The 22,771-nt window shown below is 36.4% G+C and overlaps 1 protein-coding gene and 1 long non-coding RNA gene across 2 annotated transcripts; one reads left to right on the forward strand and one right to left on the reverse strand.

The window, feature by feature from the left end:
• Positions 1 to 3,081: 3,081 nt before the first annotated feature.
• On the forward strand, positions 3,082 to 4,662 carry LOC125471830. Its single transcript, XR_007253899.1, has 2 exons — positions 3,082 to 3,446; positions 3,863 to 4,662. It is a non-coding gene; the product is annotated as an uncharacterized LOC125471830 (long non-coding RNA).
• An 8,520-nt stretch (positions 4,663 to 13,182) lies between these two features.
• Positions 13,183 to 14,939, reverse strand: LOC103962180 (CBL-interacting serine/threonine-protein kinase 14). Its single transcript, XM_009374857.3, has one exon. The coding sequence runs from the start codon at positions 14,727 to 14,729 to the stop codon at positions 13,422 to 13,424; it is 1,308 nt and encodes a 435-aa protein (XP_009373132.2). The 5' UTR covers positions 14,730 to 14,939; the 3' UTR covers positions 13,183 to 13,421.
• Positions 14,940 to 22,771: the final 7,832 nt, after the last annotated feature.

Consider the following 22,771-nt stretch of genomic DNA (forward strand, 5'->3'; position numbering starts at 1 on the left):
GGAAGAATTTTGATACTTTGAATTGTATTTCCAATATAAGACTTTCGACTTCTTCTAGAGCAAAACATGGTCAAATGGACGAATTGTGGAGTAATCCCAATTGGAGGACAATCATGAGTCACTTGGCTTGATCATATCAAAATATCAGATTTTTCTACCAAACGATGATTTTCTGGCAATAAAATAAAGGAGCAATGTGCAGTGCTGGAATAGTGACGGTTTGGGCTTGACTTGAGTTTTTGGAGCCCAAGATTATCTCAGATGGATTCGTGGCCTTTTGGAGATGTGTTCAGAACGTCCTGATCTTCAAAACAAGCTATTATGGGCCAGATTTAGAGGAGATTTAAAGCTAAAACTGTGGCTGGACAGTTTCTGTACAAATTCTCCTAGTTTAATTAGGACTTTATTTTCTAAGATATTTTATTATTATTTAGTTTCCTAGTTGGAATAAGAAACCTATGTCTTAGGGTTTGTGCGATGGCTCAGCAAATATATTGCTTTGCCATTCTTAGTCTTAGGTACACTTTCTTTTATGCAACTTCGGAGACAAAGAGTAATTGCTAGGGTTCTTGAAGATTTTATGCTTTAAGGTGTTTTCATTCCTTTTATTCTTAATAATATTTTCTATGATTTCAATTATGAATATGCGTAACTAATTCCTTTTGCTAGGACGAAGCCTTGAGCCTTAGCATGAATAAGTAATTGATAAAAATACATAGGATTGCTAGGTGATGGTGGAACCCTAGTGTTTTTATAAATTGGTATTTAAAACTCTTTTCTTTTATCATTTTTTTAATTAAAATTCGTTTTTAATATTACTCAAGTCTAAAATCTCTTTTCTCACCTTTTAATTTTAAGCATTTAATTAGGAATTATTTTGCATAAATTATCCAAATAGTCATTGAGGAGAACGACCTTGCATGATCATCTATACTACAACATCATTGTATTCTTACAAGTATTTTATGTGTTTTTATCCTTACTTTTGTAGGTGGTAAAAATTCTATCACCCATCATACTAGTGAAAGGGAAAACGTAAAGACTACCATTAAAGCAGGCCAAGTGAGAACTCCTACAATCTACAAGTAGCAAGTTGAATCTATTCTGAACTAGCAGCCCCTTTTGTCCAAATGAATGAGCTGTTTGAAGCACAAGACAAAATGAGGTGAGCCCATAATCATTACAACTGCCTCAATGGGCTTACACGTAAAAGCCCATTACATTTTGGTCCCAGCCAATTTTTTTTTCTTTTTGGTCATTGGGTTTGCAATTGAACTGGCCGGTGTGAGGTAAGTCCAATTGTAAAGAAACCACAGAATGGTTCATTAGCTAATTAATTTTTTTTTTTTTCTTATACAAGTGATGTTGATAGTAAGAGAGGGCGAATCAGCTTAATTTTCTTTATGGTATTAGAGTAAATTGTCTTTTGTATAAAGTTAAACAGCATACATGTTCCACGTCATCAGATTTGTATTATCCACGTGCACACATGAAGGAGCGTGTTGAAAGTATGAATCCTGCATTGGAAAAAGAATAGACTTTGCATATGCTTATAATAATTGAGTTATTCCCATACTGCTAATTAGTTTTATAGTGAAATCTTAATTTTTTTTAATTAGCTTAAAAAAGCATTGGCAAGCTCCTTTTTCTTTGACCGGATTTTTCTTCTTTAAGATTTTTTTATGGAATAAGGTTTTACTTTTCGCATTCCTCGTATTTGTAATATTTTTCTTTATCGATGAAATTCAATCTCTTTGAATTTTAAAAAATAATTATTCGTGAGGCAGTACGATTCATCAACATTCAACAATGTCACACCCACATAAGTTTCGTAATAAGCATATATGTAAGACGGAACTGTAAGTCCTAGCTAAGCCTTTGAATATGGGAATACTTATTTGAAACGAAAATTCTCTTTCCACCATTCTATGTGCAACACGTGTGTGGTCCAAAGGAAAATAACAATATTGCAAACAAAAAATAAAGAATTATCCAAACCAACCAAAAGGCATGGAAATGGACATTGCCGATTAAGCATCTTCAATGGACAAGAGCCAGGAGAAAGGGATGAGGCCAACCATATATTTGATTTGCAACAACAGCTTTTACTAGGTACTGATAAAAGGACATGTCAATATATGTCAAAGAGAGGAGATCTCAAGCCTTAAGCCAACTAGTACGAGGCTAACAACTCGTTTGAGTTCACTCCACAATTTAATCTCAAGATCCAAACTGTTCAAATTTTGGATATCATTACTAGAAACTTCATTCGAATATGAAATCATTTAGCTCTTTAATTCTTTTTGTGAACATTTCATGGTTTATCGAGAACTCTGTCCTCGTCTATTTGTCATGTCACAATGAGAAATAAACGACGTCTAGTTTTAGTGAATTTTTGCATGAACGATCTTTTAGTGATAACCTAAAAAATGAGTGGTTCAGATTATAATTGATATTGGTTAATGAGTTAAACAAGTAGTTAGCATCGTGCTGAAATATTAACTAGTTAGCACTTGAGCACTCTTATATGTATATATATATGTATGATTATTTTACAGCATTTGTCTAAACCATTTGCCACATCCTAATACCTAGAAGTGGCAAATCAACCCACTGGGTTGTTAATAGGGTATCCGTTAAGGCCTCGTTTAATTTAATATCATCATTATATAAGGGTGAGATTAGTAATGATGATGATGTTGTTCTAAGATGAAATTAAACTAAATGGGTCTTAATGGATACCCATTAACAACTCAATGGATTGATTTGCCACCTCTACTAATACCTAGACTTAAAATCTCGATGATGACACAAATGTTGGAGGCAAAGTTCAACATAATTCACCAAAGGACACATAGTTTGTTCAAAAGAGTTGTATATTCACAAATGTCGCACATTAGGATGTGTTTGTTCCCTTCACTAGCCCTCACTGGACTGATTAGTCCAGTCCCTTGTCTTTCGCGCCTTCTCCTCCCTCGTCTTCTTCTTCCTCGCCTTCTCCTTCCTCGTCGCACCTTTGCCCTCTCGATCGTCTTCAGCTCCCTTGTCGGTTTCCAGCCGCGTACTCTGCGTTCGCTAACAAAGGCCTACTCAAGTGGGCGGATTAGCACTGCGAGTGAAATATTGTCATCTGTCTGTTTGCTCAGGGCCTCACCGTTAGCGGCTCCAACTGCACCTCCAGGCACCGGTCAAATTCGAACTCCCACCATCTCAGTTACGCTTCCCTTCCTATCTCTCTTTCCCATCCCTTTATCTCTCTACTCTCTAAATTCTTTTATCTATCAAATTCTCAAAATTCAACTTGCCTGATAAATTGAGTGATGGTAATTTTGATTCAATTTCGAACTTGTGAAGTTGCAACTCCAAAAAGGGCAGCAACGCCTTGCCATGCAGCTCCAGCTCCATCACCGACCACCGTCTTCAGCCCCCACCAACTTGCTAATCAGGTTTGTGTTAATGGGTTTGATAAAATTATGTTAATCAAGATTTTATTAATTTTGGATTAAAATTGGGCACTTGGAGTGGATTGTGGAAGTAATTTTTGGTTCTTTGCTCAATGTACTTCAAAGGCGTATCGTCACTTTTGAAAGATGCTTTGGTTTAGTGTTCTGGTCTTGATCTTAATGCATCATGCGTGTGCTGCTATTGCCCCAACATTTTGGACCTCAACTTACTTAACTAGTATGCAGCAAGTTTGGTCATAGATTAATGGATTCACGATTCATCTCTTATATATTGCATAAGAATATCCGGGTCTCGTTTTCTGTGAGCTTTTAAACAATCTAGCTTATGTTTATGTCATGCGGAATATATTTTTCGTAATTGAAGCTTGCTGAATGCTTGATTGCGTTGTTGACTGCAGAACTCGCTGTGTGACCATCAACTTGCGTCCACCAGTGTTCTTTTTCTCAGCCGAGGAAAATTGTTCGAAATTGCAATACTGTTGGGAACTTGTTTTTCTAGAGGCCACAATTGGTGAAAGGAAATTTGCAACTGTTGTCCGTGGATAAACTTTTTTCTTTTTCTTGCTGCAGCTGCTGCTCCACTGTTATTAACAGCTGTTAGCGGTGATTGTTGGTCGTTGGGAGAAGGTGAAATCTATTGCTGAGCTACCTCAACTCTCTTCAGAACACAAGGCAGCCAGCAACCACTGAAAGCCAATTGCCGTGTACACTCAAAATGTTGCAGAGTGCAGGAAGTTATGGATTTTCTGAGTTCTGAAAGCGAATTGAGAGTGCTGCAAATCGGAACTGATGTTACACGAGGATGTGTCTTCGGGGCCAAGGAAGCGAAGGACGACACATTTTGTTGTATAGTTCCTAAGTAGTAATTATGTAAAGGCTGGTAGTATTGCATTCGTTTATTCTTTTTGCTCAATATTGCAATAAGAAGCCCAAGCTGAAGAGAAATAACAGGTTGAGTGATATGAATTAGGATTTGTTGTTGTAGGTTCTTCTTGGTTGTGTCTCCTTTTTTGTCATCCATTTCAAATGAGCCCAAAAAGAAAGGACAAGAAATGGGAGTGTAAGGAAAACTAGAACAAGAAAGAACACGTTCTAGTTTTGTTTTGTTTGTTTCTTTGTTTTAGTTTGTATTTAGAAGTTGAAATCTGATTATAAGAATTGTGTGTGTAAAGGATAAGTGGCTCAAATTCACCTCTTATATTTTTTTTGGAATTGTTTCATTGATTCTCAATTTTTTTTTTCCAAGAATTGCTTATATTTAGCTTTGTACCTCTGTTTGTCGGTTGGGGTTCTGCTACTTTGGTGTTGGAATGAAGCAAATAACATTTAATATTTTTTATACATCATTGGTTTTTATTTTTTCATTATCTTGCTTCTTAGTCTGACACTGCACCAAACGCTGCACTAAATCAGTCCAGCTTAGTCTATTATAAACCACTCTAGCTTAGTTCTAGAAGTTAGTCCAGTCCGAGATAGTCTGATGCAACAAACGCCCCCTTACTTTTCCATTTCATCTCCGCTCTGTAATTTCCGCAAATAAGCCATCAAAGATTTAAACTAGATTTTTTTTTTTTTTTGAGCAAACGATATTATTTACAATAAGGAAGCGGGGCAGTGGTTAAGTCTCACACTGAGCTAGAAATAATATGGTTCAAATTCGCATTTGGCGAGAATCAAACCTAAGACCTCTCATTTACAAGTGAAGAGAAATACCACCAGATCATAGTACTAAGTGATCAGATTTATATCTGGATTGGTGTTAAGACTACTTTGCATCCGGGTTAAGCATTGTTATATTGTCTTAAATTTTTATCCTGTAACCGGCATTTTTGAGCGTGTGTTGCATGCGCGGTGCCTTAATTTTGTAGCACCCTATCTTCTGTTATCTTAGAAGCTCAACAACGTTTATGGCGACTTAAGCGTAAGAGAAAAGAGAGAGATCGTAACTCCCTCCTTGTGAAGGGATCAACAATAACGAACATGTTTAAAAATAATAAAGGTCATATAATTAACTAAGTGCATGGATCATAAAAATGACTTCTTTTTTTTTTTTTTTGGTCCAACGATCGATTTGTTAGATTAAATATTAAATTAGAAAGTAAACGGCGTTTGAACCCATGCCGTAATACAAGGACAACATTTATCTCCACCACTCTAGAACAGGCACCATAAACAATGACTTTAAAATTGCATCATAAAAGTTAGAAAGAACTTGGTCTATTATACTTAAATTATAGGGGTGTGCTATCCACACACCCTATTTTACTTTTCACACACCCTTGATAATTTATGTCCGTTGATCTTCTTCAATTCATTCAATCCGACGGTCGAAAATTAAAAAGGTGTGTGAGAAATAAAATAGGGTGTGTGGATATCACACCCCAAATTATAACTAGTTGTAAGAGAAAAGAGAGATATCGTTCTTCCCTCCTTGTGAAGGGATGAACAATAATGAACATGTTTAAAAATTAATGTAGATTATACAATTAACTTACTAAGTGCATGCAACATAAAAACTGATCTTAAAATTGCATCCTAAAAGTTAGAAAGAACTTGGTCTACTATACGCAATTGATTTCCTGATGTTTTTGAAACACATGCATTGTCATCAATGTTATACTTAAATTATAACTAGTGATTTGTTTTTAATAATATATACTTTAAAATTATGACATAACAATTGAAGCGTCCACTCTTAATATAACACATAAAGTAATATAAATTTAGTTTATGTTGTAGTCAGATATGTATTAAATTTATCCAAATAAGAACTTTGTCCATAAAAGGGTGATGGATAAATCACGTAGGGTATGGTGGTCCTGTATTTGTCTCAATTATTGACATGACTCAGCCGAAATTATTTTTTCTTTCTTTGGTTTTAGTTGAGAACAATACAAACCTAACCTTATTAGCATTTTATTAATCACGGAATTTGGGTTTTGTTTGCATTATTATCTCAAATTTATTTTCCTTTTTTTTTATTTTTAACTATACTTTCTTTTGATTTGAAAAATGTTTTAATTTAATTTCAACTAGCAAAAATGAGTGTAGTCATATTAGTTAAAGTCAATGTACCTCTTCATATGCGCCTTAGTTCTCTTCATATGCATCTGAGTTCTAATTATAATCCTCACATTAAATTAATTTAAAATAAAATATCGCTTGTATTAAAAAAAAATCTTACTAGTAAGAAAATATTCAAACTTGAATTGCACAAGAAACACACTAGCCAACTTTACTACGTCAGGCCTACAAATTTACTTGCAATACTACTAAACAACGTACACAAATATTAAATTTAGTGTTACTACAGATTTGTACATGCATATTACTTGAACACAGGTATCATTCATGTGATTAGAATCGAGGTCGAGAGACGGAGATGGAGAAGAAGAAGAGGATTCTTTACAGCTTTTAATTTAAAGCAATAGAAGAAAGAAATGGATAGAATCCTAAAAGTTAGAAAGAACTTGGTCTATTATACTTGTTGGATATATGTCAACAATTTGTGATAAAATTACATATGCTAATAAATAATAAATGCGAATACGAAATTAACAAAGTATGAACAACGAAATAATATTGAACAGAAATATTGAAGATCAAGGCTTGCGTACACCGCAATGTCCTTGAAACAGAAATTTCTTCCATACTCAGTGCTTGTAGTTCTACAAACGTCTGCTTCACCAGGATTCAACAATCAAGTCAGAATTCCAGTACCGGAAAACTTAACTTCTAGATAATTTCTATGTGGTTCTCTCAGTAAGGATGTTTTGGATTATAGAACAAGAATTGTTTTTTTTTGTGTTCTAAATGACATGTAGATGGATGTATATATAATATGATTATGCATGTTCGCAACAGGTATGAGGAAGGGATGCATCTGTTGGGAAACATCTTCTCAAAGGGGTGTTTTCTTTCTGCGTTCTTTCACACTTCAGACTTCATCTGAAAAGATGAGTCTGTTGGTAAAAAAATAATTAATTAATTAAAAATAATTAATTAAATCCGAAAATAAATAATTAATTTAATTATTATAGCCCAAGCCCCAAGGCCCATCTTTTGATAATTAATTATATATTAATTATCAATTAATTAGTACACCCTAGAACCCAACCTCAAGGGTGAGCCCAATTTTAGTCTCCAACGCTTATCACTCCAATCACTTTCTATAAGGGACAAAGCCTTATGAAGTGAGGAAACCTTTTGGGAATGGCCAATGTGGGACAAAAAAATTTCTACTCAAAATTTCCAACAATACTTAAATTATAACTAGCGTAAAAGAAAAGAGAGATATTGTTCTTCCCTCCTTGTGAAGGGATGAACAATAATGAACATGTTTAAAAATTAATGTAGATTATACAATTAACTGATTAAGTGCATGCAACATAAAAAAATGTAAGATCCCACATCGCTCAGGGGAGTGGATCATGTAAATCTTATATGTATATTCTCATCTCTACCTAGCAAGAGGCCTTTTGGGAGCTCACTCGCTTCGGGTTCCATCGGAACTCCGAAGTTAAGCGAGTTCAGGCGAGAGCATTTCCAGGATGGGTGACCCACTGGGAAGTTCTGCTCGTGTGAGTTTCCAGAAACAAAACTGTGAGGGCCTGGTCAGGGCACAAAGCTGACAATATCGTGCTACGGTGGAGTCAAGCTCGGGATATGGTGGGGGCCTAGGCCGAGATGTGACAATCTGGTATCAAAGCCAATCCCTGCCCGGAAGTGTGCCGACTAGGACATCGGGCCCCTAAAGGGGGTGGATTGTAAGATCCCACAACGTCCAGGGGAGTAGATCCTATAAACCTTATATGTATATTCTCATCTCTACCTAGCACGAGGCCTTTTGGGAACTCATTGGCTTCGGGTTCCATCGGAACTTCGAAGTTAAGTGAGTTCGGGGCCCAAAGCGGACAATATCGTGCTACGGTGGAGTCAAGCCCAGGATGTGGTGGGGGCCTAGGGGGGATGTGACAAAAAATGACCTTAAAATCGCATCCTAAAAGTTAGAAAGAACTTGGTCTACCATACGCAATTGATTTCCTGATGTTTCTGAAACACATGGCATCGTCATCAGTATTATACTTAAATTATAACTAGTCGATTTATTTTTAATAATATATACTTTAAGGGGGGTGGATTGTAAGATCCCAGAACGTCCAGGGGAGTAGATCCTGTAAGCCTTATATGTATATTCTCATCTCTACCTAGCACGAGGTCTTTTGGGAGCTCATTGGATTGGGGTTCCATCGGAATTTCGAAGTTAAGCGAGTTCGAGGCCCAAAGCGGACAATATCGTGCTACGGTAGAGTCAAGCCTGGGATGCGGTGGGGGCCCGGGTAGGGATGTGACAAAAAATGACCTTAAAATCGCATCCTAAAAGTTAGAAAGAACTTGGTCTACCATACGCAATTGATTTCCTGATGTTTTTGAAACATATGGCATCGTCATCAGTATTATACTTAAATTATAACTAGTCAATTTGTTTTTAATAATATATACTTTAAGAGGGGTGGATTGTAAGATCCCACAACGTCCAGAGGAGTAGATCCTGTAAACCTTATATGTATATTCTCATCTCTACCTAGCACGAGGCCTTTTGGGAGCTCATTGGCTTCGGGTTCCATCGGAACTTCGAAGTTAAGCGAGTTCGGGGCCCAAAGCGGACAATATCGTGCTACAGTGGAGTCAAGCCCGAGATGTAGTGAGGGCCTAGGGGGGATGTGACAAAAAATGACCTTAAAATCGCATCCTAAAAGTTAGAAAGAACTTGGTCTACCATACGCAATTGATTTCCTGATGTTTCTGAAACACATGGCATCGTCATCAGTATTATACTTAAATTATAACTAGTCGATTTGTTTTTAATAATATATACTTTAAGGGGTGTGGATTGTAAGATCCCACAACGTCCAGGGGAGTAGATCATGTAAGCTTTATATGTATATTCTTATCTCTACCTAGCACGAGCCTTTTGGGAGCTCATTGGATTGGAGTTCTATTGGAATTTCGAAGTTAAGCAAGTTCGGGGCCCAAAGTGGACAATATCGTGCTACAGTAGAGTCAAGCCCGGGATGTGGTGGGGGCTCGGGTGGGGATGTGACAAAAAATGACCTTAAAATCGCATCCTAAAAGTTAGAAAGAACTTGGTCTACCATACGCAATTGATTTCCTGATGTTTCTGAAACACATGGCATCGTCATCAGTATTATACTTAAATTATAACTAGTCGATTTGTTTTTAATAATATATACTTTAAAATTATGACATAACAATTGAAGCGTCCACTCTTAATATAACACGTAAAGTAATGTAAATTTAGTTTATGTTGTAGTCAGATACGTATTAAATTTATCCAAATAAGAACTTTGTCCATAAAATGGTGATGGATAAATCACGTAGGGTATGGTGGTCCTGTATTTGTCTCAATTATTGACATGACTCAGCCGAAATTATATTTTCTTTCTTTGGTTTTAGTTGAGAACAGTACAAACCTAACCTTGTTAGCATTGCAGTAAGCACGGAATTTGGGTTTTGTTTGCCTTATTATCTCAAATTTATTTTCCTTTTTTTTTTTTAACTATACTTTCTTTTGATTTGAAAAATGTTTTAATTTAATTTCAGCTAGCAAAAATGAGTGTAGTTATATTGGTTAGAGTCGATATACTTCTTCATATGCGCCTGAGTTCTCTTCATATATGCCCAAGTTCTAATTATAATCCTCACATTAAATTAATTTAAAATAAAATATCGCTTGTATTAAAAAAAATCTTACTAGTAAGAAAATATTCAAACTTGAATTGCACAAGAAACACGCTAGCCAAGTTTACTACGTAAGGCCTACAAATTTACTTGCAATACTACTAAACAGCGTACACAAATATTAAATTTAGTGTTACTATATATTTGTACATGCATATTACTTGAACACAGGTATCATTCATGTGATTAGAATCGAGGTCGAGAGACGGAGATGGAGAAGAAGAGGAGGCTTCTTTACAGCGGAAAATGAAAAACAATAGAAGAAAGAAGTGGATAGAATCCTCTGGTTCTGCCTATTGAAATTTTGGATTACAAGATTTTGGGCGCTTGGGGTGGTCACCTGCGAATATGGGGGTCCAAGTGGTGGAGGGGATGGTTGCGCTGTGGTCGCATGTATGGTTTGGGATGGACTGAATTGGACTTGAGAAAGATTGGAAAGAAAAAAAGAAAAGAAAAGAAAAACCTATTCAATCTCAGCGGTACAACATTATTAATTCATCCAATCTATGAGAATGCAATTCCCATATTTTTTTATAAATTGAAGATCCCTTTGCTTAAAGAATCTAAATATATACGTAATAGTAGGGATGATAATTTTAACCGTTAAAATTGATAATCATGGATAACTGTTCAAATGGATTGGATTTGGGTATGACAATTCGAGTATATTTTGGATATGGGGAAAAATCGTGAATAATATTCGGTTTTAGTTTTGGATATGGTTATAGGAGTCCCCAATCCATATCTGTCCCCGAATTCAAATCGAATTATTTATAATATAATTATATATAATTAATAGTGTATATATATAATTATATATAATATAATTGTATTATATATATATATATATATATTTCACTGAATCCATTACCTTGTAAATACAAAAGTTACACTATGTGAGTTGCATTTGTGGGCAAGTTAAAAAGTTTTGATATGAATCAAAATCTATGAGAATCCAGACCAATGGTACTTATAGGAGATATCAGCCAACATTATAAATGTTTAACTTTAATTTTCATGTTTCATAAGATCCATTCATTAAATCATTTTATACATCAAATATTTAATGATGAAATTAATATTTATTAAATTATCATGCATTAATTGAACGAATATAATTTTGGTATTGATGAAGATGGGTATAACCGTTAACCGATGAGGAATCCGTTATCCGATAGGTATGGTTATGGATAATACCCGATGGTTAATTGGCGGTTATGAATATGATTAATTTTCGTGATTATAAGAATGAACATAGAATTTTCGTTCCCAAACCGAACAGTTGACATCTCTACGTAATAGTGATGCAAAAGGTCGAACAATATGCAATCATGCATGCATATGACAGCATGGTGGACCATTTGTTGCATAAAAAATATTGATTAAGAAAGTTTCATTATGCGGTGTATAATATGGACCCATTCTTGCCTTTGTTTATTCATGATCGATGAGTGGATGGTGGATCTGTAACCCCCATCAACGGCCACCACCCCTGCAACTGCCTCCGTACGGTTTGGAAGTGACAAAAAGAAAATTAATAAAAAAAATAAAAAGGGTTCACACTCTTGATCGCATTGTATATCCTTTGCTCTGCTGTTACGTTTATCAGCAAACAGTACCTCAGATAAAAAATTAAAAAAAAAAAAATCAAATCAAATCTGATCTGAAAAAATAATTCTGAGGAGCTGGTGTGTTATTGGAGTATCATTATCTGCTGGCAGCCAGAGCAGGTACGTAGAATATATAGGAAGCTTCCCCGTATATAAAACGTGAGTGAAGTGTGAGTAAAGTTCGAGTCTGACTTGTTAAAGATAGGACACTAACTGCAACTTTTATCAACCTATACCGACCAATCTTCACATTCATATTTCCCCACGATCCCACATGGATTTTTAGTACGATAAGATATTTCGATACAAGCGATACTAAAAACAGAAGTAATTGGCCATGCATAAATATGACTTCGAGTACACAGATGAATGTTCTTAATCATTCATATATCTCTCACAATCCGTATTTAATTGGATAACATGTTTCGATTTAATGATAATGAGAAAAGAGAGACCGTCATATACAACTTCAAGTGTACAAATGAATGTTCTTAATAATTTGAGCTGCTCGCTTCTTGCAATAACATGGTTTGTTAAACAAGACTTTGCCAATTTACTCTTTTTGAGCTAAGTCGATGGGACTCTCGTAGATATTGGTAGATGGATGAATAATGTTAAATCCGTGAGGATATCTGAGTTCCTTGTACCTTTCAGGTAGATTGATAAAGTACTTCACATGCTACCACTGTAAGCAATACTCTATGTAATAATGGGATTTTCTCTTAAAACACTTTGCAAAAATGGATCAAGTGGTTAATTATGACATCTCCTTCCCCACATAGAACTTGCAACAAAAAACAATTACAAAATAATAAAAAAAAAAACATAGAATTGCACCTTAAGATATTATGTCGAATCAAACAAGCTTATGTTCATTTGGTTTTTCGGTTGTCAGTTTTTATTTTTTAAAAGAAATTTGCGTAAAGATAATCATAAACCCCAACAACCAAGATTAAGTTAACAAATCACGAACATAAATGAGAAAAGAACGTCCCTACTCTCCCATTAGAATCGAAGTGGAACACATACAAGTAATCTTTGTTTAACAATGAGTACACTATCTAAGATACGAACCCTGTTTCAATTCTATATCGATTGAAATAATTCATCCTTCTATTAGACTTTTCTGAACCAATTGAAATTAATAGTCGGTTACAACTACATTATCCTAATCATATTAGTGTTTTGAATAAAATTATTAAATATTAAACATCCAAAAAGTGCAACACCTTCTCTGTCCTTATCATTTTGGGCTATTGATATTCCCTACAACTTACCATAGATTTGATAACTGAAATCATGAACATGCCAGAGAACAATGCCAGAACGGATAACGTTTGCATCAATAATTTTTAATCACTGCATTTATTGAAAAAAAAAAAAAATCATATATACAGAAGAATATAAGGAACTTCCTTTGTTTCTTTTTGAGATTTTGAATTATATTCCGGGCAAAAACAAAAATACAAGAAAACCCGGGCACTGATATTATATTGTTCCTCTTTTTTTCGACCATTTAATTTTTAATGTACCTCAAAATATTAATTATATATTCCCAGGCTTGCTTTCTTCTGGTTTCTGGGTGCTAACAGTCACCGGCGACTGGCTCTTCCGGTCGGTACATCAAACAGCTCAGCTGCGGCCTCAGCTTATCTTTCCATATTTGCGGCCCACATTCAGCTTCCCTTTGCCTTAATTTCAACTCCACCACAACCAGCTTCTCCGTTAACCGGTAAATCCCAATCATTACAACAAAATTCCCATTCTGCCCCGCCAGTTTCGCCCCCCAGCTCTTCTTCTCCGTCACCGCCACGTCCCCCGCCCTAGCCACCTCCTCCACCTTCTCCATTATCCTCTCCGGCGTCTCCGCGGACACGAACCGCTCCCCGCAGTCCGATATCCCGGACTTGCTAAACAAACCCGATATATCGAACCCGGACGAGAACGAAATCAAATCAAACGCATTCAACGACGACGTCTCGTCGCTGTCCCCGTCCCGCATGTCCTTCAAGTCAAAGTCCTCGAAGTGGAATTTAATCTCCTGGTACCCCTTCGCGAACCACGGGTCCTTCAAAATCTCGTCGACGGTTATCCGCGTCTCGGAGTTCGTGTCGAGAAGCCGAGATATCAGGCGCTTCAAATCGGGCGACGTCCATTTCGGGACCCGATAATCTCCCTTGTAAATTTTCCGGTACATCACCATGAGATTCGGGTCGTTAAACGGCAGGTAACCGGCGTTAAGCACGAACAAAACGATGCCGCACGACCAGATGTCGATCTTCGCGCCGTCGTACCCCTTCTTCTCGAGAATCTCCGGCGCCACGTACGCAGGAGTCCCGCAAAGCGTGTAGAGGAGACCGTCGGGCCGCACCTGCTCCGTCACGGCGCTGAGCCCGAAGTCCGAGACTTTCAAATTCCAGTTCTCGTCGAGGAGCAGATTCTCAGGTTTCAAATCACGGTGGAACACTCCCCGCGAGTGGCAGTATCCGACGGCGGAGATCAGCTGCTGGAAGTACCGACGGCTGAGATCCTCGCTGAACCGGCCCTTCGAGATCTTTGCAAAGAGCTCTCCGCCTTTTGCGAACTCCATGATGAAATAGATCTTGGTCTTCGTCGCTAAAACCTCGAACAGCTTCACGATATGCGGATGGCGCAGCCGGCGCATGATAGAGATCTCCCGCTTAACGTGAGCCGTGAACCCGTCCTTCACGACCTTCTGCTTGCTGACGGCCTTGATCGCCACGCTCTGCCCCGTGTGGACATTCCGAGCGTGGTACACCTTCGCGAAAGCCCCGCAGCCCAGAAGCCTCCCGACCTCGTACTTCCCGAATAGGTTGACCGCGCCGGCGCTGGAGCCGTAGCTGTTATCGGCAACGACCTCGATCTCCGGCATGGCTCCCGAATTTTTCGGAGACTACAAAAAGATAATCCCAATTACTCCCCTCGCATTCGGGGCCTAAATCGAGCTCCGAAACGATTTCCCGACAAAATCTCAACGGCGTAGTTTGGATTCGAAACAGACGAAGTTCCAAAATGGATTTTTAGTTCGGAAAAAACAATTGTAATTTTTTCGAAACAGGATCGCTCTGTCGATTGCAATTGTTCGAGCTATTTAAAGTGGTTGGGGTTCACATGTCCAGGTGTCCGACGTGGAAACCAATTGCGACCACCCACGTGTCCAGGTTTTTTTTTTTTTTTGATGGAAACTCCCACGTGTCAAGGTTTCTTCGCGGAAGCGGTTTCCTCGTGTTTTCTTTAATATGGTGTAACTTGCGTACGGTGTTCCCTAATCGTTGACCGCTGATACGTGATTTGCTGACCGAGGATTTGAATCTGACACTAGTCGCGCGTTTATCCGACGGCGAGTGTAAACGCCCTGCTTTACGCAGAGTTTTGATATAATTTTCTTGCATTGAAATTGCCGTGTAGCGCGAACTACCAAGAAGGTATAAATTAGATCCATAAGAACATTCTTTTTTTTTTTTTTTTTTTTTTACTGTGAAAGTATAAAATATGCCTTTCTAGTTCTCAAAGACGAATATTCCAATCTAATAGTAATATAAATTATATGGTATACAAATATTTCAATCTAATCTAACGAACGTGGCTTGCTGTTAATTGTTCTCATTTATAAAAAAATTGCTTTTACTTCTTCATTCAGTCGTGGTAATAAGTAACAAGTGGCCTTAACAATATGATCCCAATTCTTGAGTTTTATGAGGGTAATTTTCATACAATGAATGATCAATTATTTGAGAAGTTTTTCAGTGTACTAGAAACATGATCTGGTACACTAAATATTGAAAACTTTTTCTTTTCAAGTATGTTATACTTGATATGCCAGACCATATTCTCGGCACAGTAAAACATCTCTCCAATTATTTAAGACAAATGTAAATAATTGATAGGAGAGTGGGAACGACGAAAAGTAGAGGCTTTCCACAAATAATACAAATAACTCAATTTTTGCATGCTCGCATTATTTTGGCAATTTTGTTAAAGGAATCAAACTTTAGGTTGCTTGGTTTTTATGTATAGCGATCAAACTTATTCCAACTACTGTGAAATGCCTAATACTTAATCTCGCATATTTTCTTTCATGAACTGGTTAATTAACTTGAGTTTATCATGTTCTGTTTATCCAATTTATTTCAATCAATCGCTTTCTTCTTGTCACATCTCCTAGTAGCTGACGTTGTTGGGATTATGCTTTACTTTAGTTTCTTTTTGTTAGGATTTAGGCTTATTGAGAAAGAAAGGAAAAGGTGATTGAACTTTAACTATTCCATGTGCGTTTGTCAGATTTGGATCTTCTTCTGAGCCTAAGGTGAAGATCTTCCTGATCAATAAGTGTTGGCTGTTGGATGAAAATCCAACGATTACAAATAGAAGGTTCTTTAAGTTATAATAATTATTACCGTTGAATTTTCACCCAACGGCCCACACTCGTTGATCAGAAGGATCCTCACCTTGGGTTCAGGAGAGGATCCAAATCCACCTTTGTCCATCTGTCGAGATTAATTGAAAAGATTACATCTAACGACCCACACTTTTTGATCAGGAGGATCCTCACCTTGGATTCAGAAGAGGATCCAAATCCGCCTTTGTCCATCTGTCGAGATTGGTATTGAAAACATTACATACAGGATCATCCCATCTAATCGAAAAGATTAATTTAATTAACTTTTGATCATATCCTTCACTGATTACATGTGAAACACTTGCAACATGAAAACGTTAAAAAAACAGCAAAGTGGTCCGTGCATGCACGAATGAAAATTTGCATGTGAAAGAAATGAGAGTGGACCAAGGAGCTCAAATCTCACTGCTCCAACTGCACCTTTAATTGGTTAGGTCTGATTTATCCCACATTTTGACTCAAATGTAAAACACTATTCATGACACACTATGTGCGGCAGAGTAAACCTATTAAGAATAAATCTCACATTGATAGAATGAGAGATTTTAATTGAGCTTATAAGTAAGTTGAGTTACTCCTTATATTACCAATTAGTTTTATAGTAAAACCTTAACTTTTTTCATTGTACCAGAGCTAGTTGTCTCGGCTATGAAGCTCAAGGGCCACACGTGCTCAACGTTACTCGATTTGTGTTATCTAGGTGCTAGACTTGAAAATTCAATACACGTGAGAGGAAGTGTTAAGAGTATCAAACCCACATTGGGGAAATAAGAGACTTCGCATGTGCTTATATATTTGAGTTACTTTTAATATTACCAATTGATTTTATAATGAAACCTCAACTTTATTTGTAGTATCAATATTTTTATTATATCAATGCTTTCATTTCCCACCAGATAATGTAAATGATACTCATAAGGTCTCCCCTTATCATAAAGGTTATAAGTTAACATAAACTCTAAGCCAAATCAAGAATAGGGGGATATCATAAATCACAATAATCACATTCTAAATTTAGTATAAAAGACAAAAAAATAAATATTCTTCTGTTGAAAGAGTACAATTATTTGTAGGTACAGTGAATTTACATTGTCGTATTTTCCTTGTGCACTGGTCCCCATGTTTAATTCAAAATACTTAGGGGAAAAAAAAAAAGAAGATGAGATGCATCACAAAAGAAAAATGTGCGAAAATCACTTTCATGAATCGTAGTATACATAAACACCCAGATATATAACCAATTTGTAAGCGTTTAGCACTCTATTATTGCTTTCTCCCACTTAACCTTTGCATGTACATTAATCCAGAACGTAGAAAAGTTAAAGTACTGATAAATTAATTGCAAACTAGCTCACTAATAGAAGATTAAGCTGGCTTAACCTAATTATTGAACTATGAACATGTTTAAACACTAAATCCAACAAGGGAATCACTTAACATGACACCCTAGCTATTTGTTAGCAATTTACCTATTTGTTGTTGGCTGTTTCCCATCTCTCTATCTACACTCGCGTCCTATCAATTTAAAAGTGACGAGAACATTGACAATAGAGGATTTAGGATTCTAACATCGAGTGATCCTAATATAAAAGTACCAAATAAAGGTGGTCTTTATTAATTTTTTAATTAAAAATGGTCTCCCTCATGTGGCCTAATAAGAAGACTTATTTTTAATTATTTTGTTTTAAATGACTTGACTCAAAACGACGTCGTTTTGGTCAACTCTTAAAAAACCAAAATAGTCTTATTCTCCTTCGTTAATCATTTGCAGAACCTATCCAAATTTGGGTGGTCCTCGGAAGTCTTCACAACCACTTATTCGGACTACCGGGACCACCCTAGTTCTTTAATACGTCCACCACTGAACATTGAGAAGATTTGAATTCTCTCTCCTCCCTTTTCCCCTCTTCTCTCTGATTCCTCTTCTTCTTTCTCTCTTTACAGAAAAGATAAAACAAGATGATGATGTGGCTTAATCTTGAGAGTTCAAATAGAAGGGGAAGGGAAGAAGAGGGGAGAGAATCCAGATCCGAAGTGAAGTACCCAAAAATAGCAGAAGCATGTAAAGTTCTGTGAAAATTTGATGAAATTTCACGTCTATTGTGATTTTTCACATTGGAAGAAAGCGAACCAGATGATTATGTGGATTGTAAAGTTGTAGTCTCTTTTGTGAGTAACTAATTCATATGTCTGTTTGCATGAATTGTCATAGAAAGATAACCATATGATTATGTGGACGTGACGCGTAATGCATAATAAAAATTAACAATTAATTAGTTGATTACAATTGTCATGAATTATTAAATTATTTATAGTACGATGGGATCATGGATAATTATATGTTGAAAACGATGTATTAGAAATAAGTTGCTTCAAATGTTGGAAATGCTTATGCCCATGTGTTTGCAGATATGTTGAATTATTGTAGATGGGGTTTACGTGATGCGAGCCTCACCAGCTTAGCTTGATACAATTATTAGTTATTCATAATTTAACGTGTGAGTTTGGATTTTTTTTTTTAGTTGAAATTTTTTTTTATTAAGAACGCTCAAGAACTTACATATACGTTTGATATACATATCAAACGTTGATTTCAGAACAAATTTTACCGTGAAAGAACCAAAGAATGATCAATGGAAAAGAAACAAGAGGTCAACATATCAAAATACTCACTATAACTCCACAATTATAACCTTAATCATAAATACAAAGGCAATTTCCCAAACATAGAAGACTCACGTCTAATCAACATGGATGATAACACTCATGTAAAGGCGGATCTATTAGGCCATCTCCAACTGAAGGCTGGCTAGATGGCTTATTTTAGTCATCTGGCCCTTCAAGAAATTAATATTTTAATGAACAGTACATGACCATATTTCTTACCATCTCTAACCGAGGGCCAAAGGGCCATAGTCATCTGGCCCTCCAAGAAATTAATATTTTAATGAACAGTACATGACCATATTTCTTACCATCTCTAACCGAGGGCCAAAGGGCCATAGGGCTCGTTTTAGCCCTGTCATAAAAAACCATCTCTAACCGAGGGCCAAAAGGCTATAGTATGGAATGTGAAGAATTGAAATAAAATGAGGTAAGATAGTATAGAATAGTGAAAAATATGTGAGAAATGGTTTAGGAAAAAATTAGAAATAAAAAAAAAAAAAAATTGAAATTGGGCTAGCCAGCGGGCTGGCTGGCTCATTTAGGCTAGTCGGTTGGTCTTTTGGCCCTTTGGTCCTTTTTTGTCCAGTGGGACCCACGAGCCTTTTGGCCAAGCTCTCGGTTGGAGACAGTTTTCGGACTATTTTTTGCCATCTGGACCCTTTGGTTGGAGATGGCCTTAAGGGACCAATGTGGTCCTAGAACCACCTAAGGGCTCAGAAAAGTGGCTATGAAAACCTCCAAGGACCACCCAAATCTTGGTTGTGGTAGAGGAGAAAAGCAACAATGGCTGCCGAGCACCTTCTGCAAAACAGAAGGAGAAAGAATATAACTCTTTTTCTTTCAAATTATTTGGCCAAAACGAGATCATTTTGAGCCAAACCATTAAAAAAAAGAAAAGAAAAAGAAAGGAAAGCGTGCATTTTTTGTTGTGATTGGACATCTGGTCACATCTCTTTGGTTTAACCTTCACGTGAGGTTGGAACCGATCCCCTCTGGACCCAATAAAACTGAGCCTGCTGAATAAGGGATCTGGGTCGTTGAATTTTGATCAAACGACTACAAATAGGGGGCCTTTAAAAGTTATAATAATTGTAGCCGTTTGATCAAATTTCAACGACCCGAATCCCTTACTCAGTAGGCTCAGTATATTTGGGTCTGGATGGGATCTGGTTTCCGTGAGGTTCTTCAATCCATACACACTGGTGGCTGAGGTGGGACCCAATTCAAAGTAAAAATCAGGAAGAGATCCTATCTGGATCTCTTCCACCAAATCCACACAATCATTAAATCCGGGTCCTTGAAATTTGATCCAATGATTACAAACAGGAAGCCCCTTTAAAAGTTATAATAATTTTAGCCGTTGGATCAAATTTTAAGGACCTGAATTTAAGGATTGTGTGGATTTGGTGGAAGAAATCCGAAAAATCAATTTAGACTTTGAAAAAGGGAAAGATTATATCAAGGGAGTCCTAATCTCATTCAAGTAATCATTTTGTTTTGCCTTTGGGATTCCTCAACTCTTCCAACCAGTAAAAAACATTAAATTTACACTCCTCCTCTATGCTTATTGTTGACTGCTGCCCAGTGGACCTCTAATCTTTGTTGGCATTTGGGTTTAGCCTCTAGTTTGCATACGTCTTCCATTATTCTCTTCGATCCCAAAAACCTAATTAGAGTTTAGTTATGCAAGTTTTTCTTGGGGTGCCTAGTTTATTTATTAGTGCATGTTGTGAGGACTTGTCACTCAAGTGATCAACACAATGTTTGTCTTTGTATTAACGGCAAGAGTTTTGATAGTCTCGCATTCACGGTAAGAGTTACACATTATGTAGTTATACTTCAAGACAACAAATTTTTTAATTTTATTTTGATAGATAGATAGTGACTTTGCCGTTTTTTTTTTAATGTTATTTTGGTCTAATTTTTTTTTGGAGCTTTAAAGTTAGGACCACCCCATACTAAAATCCTAAATCCGCCATTGCACTCATGAGGACTAAATATGCAAGTCGAACGACTATTGTAAATGTAGCATGAGGAATAGACTGCACCACCCTCTGCTTCGCAAGTCAAGTGCCTATAGCATTGGCCTGCTAACAAACGACTAAAGGGATTTCTTTCCTATAAATAGTGAAGTCATACAAGAGAAAGAAAAATGCTAAGGGCACCAGTTATACAAATGTCTCATCTGATGTGGCAAATGATGTGTACGTGTCATGTCAATTAATGAATTTATCTCATTAGATGCTAACTGTATGAATCATTTGTCACATCATGTGGCTTACTAATATCATACAAAAATGTGTTCTTCCTAACATTACTATAAAGAAAACTAGGATAATTATTTGACAATTGTTCTATATTTCTTTTTCACATATAATTGTTCTATATTAAATGAAATATAGAAGCAAGGGTTAGAAATAATGAAGTATAGTTTTAGAAGCACAGGTTTTATCCTATTCATAATATGTTGGACCATTGCTAATTATTTGACAATTGGTATGGATTAATAAATGTGTTTGGTTCAAAATTCAAAATATAGATGTTATCGACAAAAAATCTATTTATTGTTTGATTTGAGTTGTTTATTCATAATTTTCAATAGGAGTAATGTTAGCAAGATCAATTATTTAGACTAAATTTTATAAACTAGATACGTGATTGATGATTGAATTAATACTTAAATGTTGATTTATGTATTTATTTCCTATTGGTGATACATCGCATAATTTTCAATTTTAGTCCAAAAGTTTAACCTACCTAACATTACTCTCCCCAACAAATGTTAACGACAAAATAAGCGTTGCCTAGGAATAATAGGTGTAAAAACTAGTTTTATGTATGATTACAAAAAAGAAATTGTTATTGGCACTTAAAAATCTTATTTTACACTGCAAACTTCTATATTTAGAAGAAAAATGCACTTATAATTGTGGTGATGCCATAATTTCAAGTCCTTATCTTCCTGAAAATTTGAAATTGGAGTCTGCTGGTGGCTTATGTATTTACAAGTAAATGTTTGCTTGGAAGGAATTGGTTAGAAACTTGCCACGTCAAATTCTCATATCGGGGTTCTGTTTGCTTGCTGGATTTGCTCTCAGTGAAGGAGGGTTGTTCTTTGTTGTTTAGAAGAGAACGGGATTTATATTGCCTATGATGCTCTCGTAACCATGCGTCTAATTAATGGATCTCGTTTCTTCTTAATCTAAATATTTTTACTATCTCATTCAAAGACATCTTAAGAAAATCACTTAAATCTAGTGTCATTTACTTAACAAACAATTACATAATAAATAGACATAAAATAAACGTTCATGATGATGATCATATAGTTAAACGGTTATGAATTTCAACGATTTTATGTACGAATGATTCTTAGATGGTGATTTAAAAATTAGACGGTTTGACTACTCAGTACTACAGTCTGGTGGTAGTTTCAAATCTTGTGAATGGCGAGTTCAATACCAAATTAGATTGCCCATTGTGTGGCTTAGCTGACACACCCCAATCGAGACCAGGGCATGCTGGCCGTCACGTGGAAGTGACGTAGCCATGTGCACAGTGTGGAAGCTAAAGGCAGTAATATAAAAGTACGAATAATTTAAAAACTAGCATATATAATGTGATAAATAAGTGCTAGCGTAAGTAAGACACTGAATTCAGAGCATAAAGACTACAGCAGTCCAAAGAAAATGATACGACAGTAGTACACCCGAAGGTGACCCTACACTGGTGAGTGTCTGTCAGAAATGCCGAGACGCCCTCTGGGAAAACCACCGAAACCGCTAAGCTACTAGAACCTGGAGGGGCGCAAAACAAATGCGTGAGTGGGCAAAAACAAAGCTCTTTAA

This window comes from the organism of the source record quoted next, unplaced genomic scaffold (genome assembly GCF_019419815.1).
Source record: "Pyrus x bretschneideri cultivar Hongxiangsu unplaced genomic scaffold, Pyrus_bretschneideri_v1 Contig11, whole genome shotgun sequence".
Classification (NCBI taxonomy): Eukaryota; Viridiplantae; Streptophyta; class Magnoliopsida; order Rosales; family Rosaceae; genus Pyrus; species Pyrus x bretschneideri.